The 9,465-nt window shown below is 43.5% G+C and overlaps 1 protein-coding gene across 1 annotated transcript; it reads right to left on the bottom strand.

Moving 5' to 3' along the window:
• Nucleotides 1-1,803: 1,803 nt before the first annotated feature.
• LOC116223449 (mucin-12-like) lies at nt 1,804-9,131 on the bottom strand. The gene is made up of 10 exons (XM_031580149.2): nt 8,868-9,131; nt 8,656-8,771; nt 8,417-8,478; nt 7,969-8,040; nt 7,738-7,880; nt 7,096-7,158; nt 6,844-7,009; nt 6,352-6,513; nt 5,319-5,413; nt 1,804-2,732 (listed from the first exon to the last, which is right to left on the bottom strand). Exons 3-10 carry the CDS (start codon nt 8,476-8,478, stop codon nt 2,434-2,436), a joined length of 1,062 nt encoding a protein of 353 aa, XP_031436009.1. The 5' UTR covers nt 8,656-8,771; nt 8,868-9,131; the 3' UTR covers nt 1,804-2,433.
• Between the last annotated feature and the right edge of the window lie 334 nt (nt 9,132-9,465).

The raw sequence follows: 9,465 nt of genomic DNA, 5'->3' as shown, positions 1-9,465 counted from the left end.
TATTATTTTAAATATTATAATAGCACAGCTGGATCTGAAGAAGATCAAAATTCAACTATATAATTGACATTGTGTTGACGGTGCTTTGGCCTTTTGTGTCAGCCTACTTCCTCGTGCAGCATTCCGTAAAGAAGTCTCTCACGCAGACTTGAGTTTACCTCATTTTGTCTTTTCAGATCCTCTCATGGAGATGTTTTGGGCCAACCTCACGGGACCAGAGTGTGTGGTGTGTGTGTGTGTGTGTGTGTGTGTGTGTGTGTGTGTGTGTGTGTGTGAGAGTGTGTGTGTGTGTGGGGGGGGGTGTAGGTGTGGGTGTGAGTGTGGGTGTGGGCGTGGGCGTGGGTGTGACCACCAGGGGGCTTCATGCAAGCAGTTACACACAAACAACTTTTAGGTACAAATATGACCATCTACAGAGTTTCGTCTACCATCTTTTTTTTTTTTTTTTGAGCTACCCGCTTTTCAGACGTGAGCATAAACGCGATCTGATTGGCTAGCGCCTGTGCTGTCAGTCATGCATGAAAGGCAATTTGATTGGAAAAGTGGAATATTTTTCAACTGTTGCCGCAAGCTAAACATGAAACGCAACGCAATGGAACCCAACAGAGCCAAAATTCAGTTCGGCAAAGGATGACGTCACCCCATTCGAAGTGAATGGGGATGCGTCAACCTTGCCGGATCAACGCATTCCAACGGCTACGTGTGAGTCCAGTGTCACACTCCCAGCTGCATGTCATCAGTCTCATTCACCGTCCCAGCTGCACTGCATTCACGTCTCCCAATCACACAATCACACACACCCTTCACTCCCCTCACTCCGTGTCTGGTCTCGTCGCTATATGGACGAAGCTACCGCCCGAGACGACCAGCTCCGCGACCGTGTTTTCACAGGATTCCGTCTCCTGTTTATCCGCTCCTTGGATTTCCATGTCCGCTGCCTTCCACGTCAGCAAGTTTCGTGCCTCTTGACTTCCAGGACTACATTACCCAGAGTTCCGTGCATACGACTCCAGGTCTATCGTGACTTTCTTGTCCGACCACAAGCCGTGTATTTCTGTTCCGCGCCCTCACGCTCATTAACCAGAGTTCGACTCTGTTGTTTGTTCTTTAGTTTATGTCCTTAGTTATTGTCTCAGTGTATGTTTAGTTATTGTCTCAGAGTATGTTTAGTTATTAGGTATTTCCTGTTTGTGTTTTCCAGCGTTAAATGCTGGGGATCTCTATTTAGTCGTAGCCCCAGTTAGTCATTTCCGGTGTTCCGTGTACTTTGGTTCAGTTTTCCCACACACACACATACACACACACACACACACACACACCCACACACACACACACACACACTCACACACACACTGCCTTTTGAGTTAGTCTCCCTTGTCTGTGTTAGTTTTCCAGAGTGAAGTGTAGTTTGGTTTTCCTTGTCTAGAGATGTAAGAGTGTTAAGCCTCGTCACTCTTCTGTGCTTCCCCCTTTGCTTGTTGATCCACCCTGTTTGTGTTCTATTCCCGTTCCCTGGCTGCACGCCCAAATGAACCCTGTGTGTGTGTGTGTGTGTGTGTGTGTGTGTGTGTGTGTGTGTGTGTGTGTGTGTGTGTGTGTGTGTGTGTGTGTGTGTGTGTGTGTGTGTGTGTGTGTGTGTGTGTGTGTGTGTGTGTGTGTGTGTGTGTGTGTGTGTGTGCACGCCCAAACGAACCCTGTTCCATTGAGAATACCCGTCTGAGCCGTTACACCACTTCACATACAGATTCTTAGTGGTGAAACTCTATGTTACAGTTCAGTCACTACCGTACTCCACTGCACGTGCAGATTCTTAGATGATGCATTTTTATTTAAGCAGGTGATCCTCAATAATACAAGTCCTAATACATTATATAGCATCAGACATAACATACATTAAGTTAAATTTAAAAATAAACACAAATGTCAACAACCTAAGCCACAGGCGACTCATTGATAAATGAAAGGGGAAATTACCCTGAATAGCTATATAAATAAATACTTTATAATTTACTATTAAGTACACATTAGGCAACCTGCAGTTTCAATATACTTCATACTTCATACTATATTGTAGTATTTAGTAAATTGATATTATATCATATATGTATGTTTTAGTAACTGATCATCACACATTTACAAGTACAGCAGCGTATCATCATGACCAGCAATCAGTAAAGAACTGATGTGGTTTTAATAATATGATTATCTGTTTAATAATCAATTTGTTCCTTGGCAAACAGCAGAGTTGAAGAGTTGTGACATGGGTGAGATATTGCCTTTGATCCATTAATTGTGATGTGGGTGAGATATTGCCATTGATCCATTAATTGTGATGTGGGTGAGATATTGCCTTTGATCCATTAATTGTGATGTGGGTGAGATATTGCCATTGATCCATTAGTTGTGACATAGCAGATCCGTTAGCTAGAGACACTAAATGTCAAAAGAGCTAATAGAGGAGGTCTGTAGGGAAGTCCAGTAGGGGTCGGTTCTGTGTGAGGGAACCTGCTGTAGAGAAGCCCAGTGTGGGTCGGTTCTGTGTGAGGGAACCTGCTGTAGGGAAGCCCAGTGTGGGTCGGTTCTGTACGAGGGGCCCTGATGTAGGGAAGCCCAGTGTGGGTCGGTTCTGGCCCTCATCTGGCCCGGTGCTGGCCTAGACTGGAGGCCTGGCAGACCCAGTCGCTGCTGCGTGTACAAACTCCCACTCTGATAGGCAGGGTTGGCATTCGCCCCTATAGAGAGGAATACAAACACATATACATTAATCACTGACACACACATTTACAATAATCACCCACACACACATTTACATTAATCACTGACACACACATTTACAATAATCACCCACACACACATTTACATTAATCACCCACACACACATTTAAATACCATTAATCACCCACACACACATTTACATCGATCACCCACACACACATAGCGTAGTTGCGTCAGTTATCGGACAGTTTGTTAAAAAATCGATATGCTAAATCTATTTATAGATTAACGTTATATATAAGCTTACCCAAACTAACGGTTTTCGTCCTTTGTCCTTTTTAACTTGTACGACTCGTTTAACACCGCAAGAAAACGTATTTCTAAATATTCCTATTAATGTTTACGGTGACACGTTACATGAGTACGTTTTCGCCTGCGTCAATTATCGGACACTCCCACTTTGTTCCACTTACCGCGTTGGTTTTCGAGATAATAATATGCTTTCCTCCTGCTTTGACATATACCGGTCTAATTTCTGTACAAATGACTTTGTCACAATATGTTTTCACAAGCAAACGTTAATCTAACTAGTGTTATTTGAGTTTAATTTGGGTATTTTGTGGGCTTTCTTTGACCTGATTGAGTTTTAGGTGCAGTCTATTCACTATAACATGCACAAAACAAACATGGCATGATTGTGTGTTTTATGTATTAAAAATGAAGACAGTTATTATAACGGTATTGTAATCTTACTATTGCTCGTAGAAATACAACATTTTAATCTAATTCAACTTTGTTTAAGTTAAACTGTAAACCCAACTACGGAAGGCGACCTTCCTCACCAAATCGCGTTATTCTCCTGCCCAATTTCTAAAAGAGTGCCTTTCATATTGACATAAGTCTAAGCGACCAGAGTAATCGGATTTGGTCTCTGTGAGCATCCGTACTTACATTACATCATGCTAGCTGTGTTAGCATTTGAAATGACAGTAAAACTTTATCTTGGAGAGAACAAATCTGACAGTACAACTTTAAGACCACATTAAATATTTGTTGCGCCGCTAAGTGTTCCACACTATAAGGTACACGCAAAAGTACAACACTATTTCACAAGTTTAAATTAGTTCTACAGAGTGCATTTTTTTCACAAGTAAAGCTTAAATGGCATATTTTGGTGGGAGCTTACGTTTCTTTCCATAGTCACTCACGAGAGTGAATGTAAACATGACAACGCTGAACGTGGCCAATAATTGACGCATGCCGGTAATTGACGCAGTTAAGATATATTTCAACCACATCACATCCTGTTACGACCCCCTGTGCCCTGCGCACCCTGCCTGCAGTCCCTATACTGGCCATATGGAGGGAGCAGGCTGTGGACCTACAACCAGCATGATGAGCAGTGATTATCCACACCTGGTGCCAGGATATAAAAGCACTGCTACGTCTGATGGAGGCCCCTTCTCAGCTTCCACTACTCTCACACACACTTTTGACAAACGCTCCTACTCACGTACAGACCCACTTCACGCATCCACGCATCTTTGGAAACTTCTAGATTTTCTCCTTTGGATCAAACTTTGTAGTAAATAAATAGTCTTTTGTTACAATCCGCCACATTGTCTGTCTCTACCGTGTTTATGTTGCAACCCACGAGCCGGTCGTAACACATCCACTTACATTACCATATTAATCAACCACACGCTCATCATATTAATCAACCACAAGCTCACCATATTAATCAACCACAAGCTCACCATATTAATCAACCACACTCTGACCATATTAATCAATCACACGCTCACCATATTAAACAACCGCACGCTCACATCACATTCACTTACATTACCATTAATCACCCAAACACTTACAGAAAATGTGTTTCATTTCATTAGTTTCATTTTTGAATAATAATTCTACCTTTACTTCCTATCATGATATAATGAAGGGTTTGAAGAAGCAATTCCCCCTTTTCTGCAGTTCTTTGTTAACGTATGTTTAAGTTTGCATGTATCACACTGATGTATTTCTGAATGTATTCCTCATAAGCCTTTTCTTCTCTTCATATGTACGTTTGCTTTCCTCCTCAAGACCACACTGGATTCAGAGGAACTTCAGGTCATCACCTGCTGACGGTGTGTGTGATGTTCTACTCCTCACCTGCTGACGGTGTGTGTGATGTTCTACTCCTCACCTGCTGACGGTGTGTGTGATGTTCTACTCCTCACCTGCTGACGGTGTGTGTGATGTTCTACTCCTCACCTGCTGACGGTGTGTGTGATGTTCTACTCCTCACATGCTGACGGTGTGTGTGATGTTCTACTCCTCACCTGCTGACGGTGTGTGTGATGTTCTACTCCTCACCTGCTGACGGTGTGTGTGATGTTCTACTCCTCACCTGCTGACGGTGTGTGGTGATGTTCTACTCCTCACCTGCTGACGGTGTGTGTGATGTTCTACTCCTCACATGCTGACGGTGTGTGTGATGTTCTACTCCTCACCTGCTGACGGTGTGTGTGATGTTCTACTCCTCACATGCTGACGATGTGTGTGATGTTCTACTCCTCACCTGTTGACGGTGTGTGTGATGTTCGGGTCCTTACCTGCTGACGGTGTGTGTGATGTTCTGCCAGAGGTGGGCCACTCAAAATCATCCTCCATCCACTGATTCACCAGCTCATTCTTCATGTCCTTCTCCCTGAAATTCATCACACCACATTGAGATTCATCACACACACATGCACACACACGCACACTGTGACGAATCCCCTTTGGGCTCGTTGGCTCTGCCTGTTTTATCTGCGTGAATGCGTATGTGTGTCATTTGAGTGTGTGCGTGCAGGGCAGGAGAGCAAGAAAACACACTGTTGTATCGTTGATTGAGAAACTGTCAATTAAACCTCTGTATTTGAGAAACTTTGCTGTATTTCGGATTTCTTGTAACGAGCCTACGAGCCGGGCCATTACACACACACACACACACACACACACTCACACACACCATATTGAGATTCATCACACACACACACACACACACGCACCATATTGAGATTCATCACACACACACCATATTGAGATTCATCAAACACACACACACACACACACACACACACACACCATATTGAGATTCATCAAACACACACACACACACACCATATTGAGATGGTGCAGAAGTGTTACCTGCTCATTCGCTCATGTGTGTATGTTGAGTTTAGCTGGTTGCTAGGCAATTCATTAAAGTCTGTAATGTTTCCAGTTAAAGAATGTTTATGTTTACAGTTAGAGACTGTTTATGTTTACAGTTAGAGATTGTTTATGTTTACAGTTAAAGACTGTTTATGTTTACAGTTAAAGACTCTGTTTGTCTCTGTCTCACACAAATACACACACGCAGTGATACAAACATGCAGTGATACACACAAATACACAAACACACATACGCAAACATACACAAAGCGTAAACAAACACACACACACACAGTGACACACACACAAACGCATACATACAGAGACACACACACAAAAACACACACACAGTGACACACACACACACACAAACACAGTGACATACACACACACACACACACAGTGACGTACACACACACACACACACACACACACTGCATTGGTCCTTACCGATTCTGCTTCCTCTGCTTCAGTATGACGCAAGCAGACAGCACGCCGACTGAGGCCACCAGAAGAGCAGCACACGCCCCTAGGCCGGCGTAGAACCCAACCTTGTGCACGGGGTAGCTACAGTCAGAGCCCAGGTACCAGTTCTGCTCTGTGTGTCTGCAACTGGAGGAGGACCATCACTTTACTCACGCATACTCAGAAACACAAAGATTTATGGTCCTGTCTGTCACCATACTAAGCATACACACACCACTCCCTGTCACCATACTAAGCACACGGACACCCCTCTCTGTCCGAGCCGCAGACTGTGTGTGAACACGGAGGGGTTTTTGAGCACACACACAGAATGGACAGCCAAAGGACCGCGAGGAGCAAATTACTGAATTTGAGCACACACACACACACACACACACGGACTGGACTGCCAGAGGAGCAAAGGTATTGGATTAGAGACTGCATGTAACAACAATAACATTTCCATGGGGTTCTTACTAGCAGGTGGGTCCCTCTCTTAACACCTCACAGGTGCCGTCGTTCTGGCACCCTTTGGGTTGAGGATGGGCTGCTTCACACGGGGAGATGCAGGTGCGCTTCCCGTCCACCTCGGCAAGAATAAAGTACTTCTCAAAACCAGGCTCCACCTCGGACCTGCAGAAAGCTGTGAGGAGGAGAAAGCAGTGAAGGTGTTTCTCTCAGCTCCATGTACTGAAACTTAGCAGACATATTTGTTTCCGCTGTTCTCACCGTCTCCATCAAATGCCACCGGCGTCGGGGGTTTGACTTCTCCAACTTCAAATGATGGACATTCTTTAAAGGAAGAATAAAACACCATTTTAGGTGAGTAAACGTTATCAAAATGTTGTCTTTCAATCAAACATCTTTTGAAATCAGTGTCGTAATTAAAGAGAGAATATTTCTCTCTCAAACTCACTGTTTCTGTAGTCAAATGTGAATCATCTGTAATGTTAGCTGGTGTTGAATGTGAATCACCTGTAATGTTAACTGGTGTTGAATGTGAATCACCTGTATTGTTAGCTGGTGCTGAATGTGAATCACCTGTATTGTTAGCTGGTGTTGAATGTGAATCACCTGTAATGTTAGCTGGTGTTGAATGTGAAACACCTGTAATGTTAGCTGGTGTTGAATGTGAATCACCTGTAATGTTAGCTGGTGTTGAATGTGAATCACCTGTAATGTTAGCCGGTGTTGAATGTGAATCACCTCTATTGTTAGCTGGTGTTGAATGTGTATCACCTGTAATGTTAGCTGGTGTTGAATGTGAATCACCTGTATTGTTAGCTGGTGTTGAATGTGAATCACCTGTATTGTTAGCTGGTGTTGAATGTGAATCACCTGTAATGTTAGCTGGTGTTGAATGTGAATCACCTGTAATGTTAGCTTGTGTTGAACAGTTTCCCACAGCATTAAGAGTCTCATTAATCTGTTCAATGCTTTCATCGAAGGCCTCTTCAGACTCTTTGTCATTGGGAACCTCCACAACGATATCGTGTTCAGCATTTACATTTTCACTGACAAATAGAAAACATAATCAAAGAGGTGAATGTTCTGTTTTAAGTAGTACTTCATAAAGGCTGTTCTGTCAGGTATCATATTTACCTGGTCGTATCTTTTACAAAAATCCCACTGAACAAAGTCCTTCTGGTCCTGGAAGCACCACCTGTGGCAGCCCTGAAAGGGGAAATAGGCAGGATTAGCAATTTGCAGGATTAGCAGTTTGCAGGATTTTGATTAACTAACCAGTTTGCAGGAATATCCACCAGTGTGCAGGATTAGTGAACTAGTTTGCTGGACTGTCTAACTATTGCAGGATCATCTAACTAGTTTGAGGGATGATTTCACGAGGCTTGTTTTAGGTTAGGGTTAATCCCCCTTAAAGTAGTGTCCTGTCCTCACCCCACTCCCCAAATAAGTGTGCTTCACTTTATGAAATATATCAGTAGACCCCCTAGTGATAACGTATCCCCCCTAACCATACATGTTTAGTGAAGTCCCAATTTTACTATAATTTTATTGACTGTTGAGACATTTATCTTTGCAAACTTACTTCAGAGTGATGTTCACCACTTCTTTGAAGTTTTTCACTTTTTTGGTATATATGGGTGTCATCTGAGGGAGGAGAAATTTGATTAGTGGAGTAGAAACTGAACTGCAGAAATATCCCCACAGACAGGCAGGAAGAAGGAAGTCCATCTCAGCCAGATCCGGCCCGCATGTGGGCCGACTCAGGGCCAGGTCCATCCCACAAGCTCCACGGTTATTACTAGTTCACTACGGGTCACTCACCTCGTCTTTGAACCTTTTGGAAAACTCCTCATATTCGTTTGAAGTTTTATCTGCATATTCTGGTATGAAACTCTCTTTAACTTCAATTGTTGTCTGAACTGTCCTGTTGAGCGTGTCTGAAAGAGATGAAAACATATCAGATGAACCATCCCAGACACTCTGAGAGGTGTGTCTTTATTTCCTTATGAAGGACTAGGGTTACCCACACCAACCTGGAGAAATGACGCTGTTGATAACTGCACATGTGCGACCGGTGAAAGGAGGAGGACACTGGCAAGATTGATTGTCCTCGTTTGGGGTTCCACCGTTTTCACACTGGATGGGCTTCTTCGTTGTTGTTGATGTTGTTTTTGAAGTTGTGGATACAGTTGTGCTTGTCACTTTGGATGTGGATGTCGAGACAGTCGTGGGACTTGAACTTGGAGAAGTTGCTGAAGATGTTGTCTCTGTGACTTGAGCAGTTGTGCTTGTCCCTTCGGATGTGGATGACGACACAGTCGTGGGACTTGAACTTGGAGAAGTTGTTGTTGAAGTTGTGGATACTGGTGTTGTTGTTGATGTTGTGGATACTGGTGTTGTTGTTGATGTAGTTGTTGATGTCGTGACTACTGGTCCTGTTGTTGATGTTGTGACTACTGGTGTTGTTGTTGATGTAGTTGTTGGTGTTGTGGATACTGGTGTTGGAGATAGTGTTGATGTCATAGTTGTTGGAGTTGGTGATGATGTCGACATTGTGGATGTTGCTGTTGTGGACGTAGACATTGGTGTTGTATTTGCTGGAGTTGGTGTTGATGTTGGTGTAGTGCTTGC

The sequence above is a fragment of the Clupea harengus genome, chromosome 14, assembly GCF_900700415.2.
Source record: "Clupea harengus chromosome 14, Ch_v2.0.2, whole genome shotgun sequence".
NCBI classification, from domain to species: domain Eukaryota; kingdom Metazoa; phylum Chordata; class Actinopteri; order Clupeiformes; family Clupeidae; genus Clupea; species Clupea harengus.
This window is presented reverse-complemented; position numbering and strand designations above follow the sequence as displayed.

Excerpts from the sequence above, each read along its gene's own strand:
- LOC116223449 (XM_031580149.2), bottom strand. The coding sequence starts at position 8,478 with ATGACACCCATATATACCAAAAAAGTGAAAAACTTCAAAGAAGTGGTG. Across the intron at positions 8,041-8,416 it reads GTGGTGAACATCACTCTGAA|GGCTGCCACAGGTGGTGCTT; the intron begins GTAAGTTTGCAA and ends TTCCCCTTTCAG. Across the intron at positions 6,514-6,843 it reads AGAGAGGGACCCACCTGCTA|TTGCAGACACACAGAGCAGA; the intron begins GTAAGAACCCCA and ends GTCCTCCTCCAG.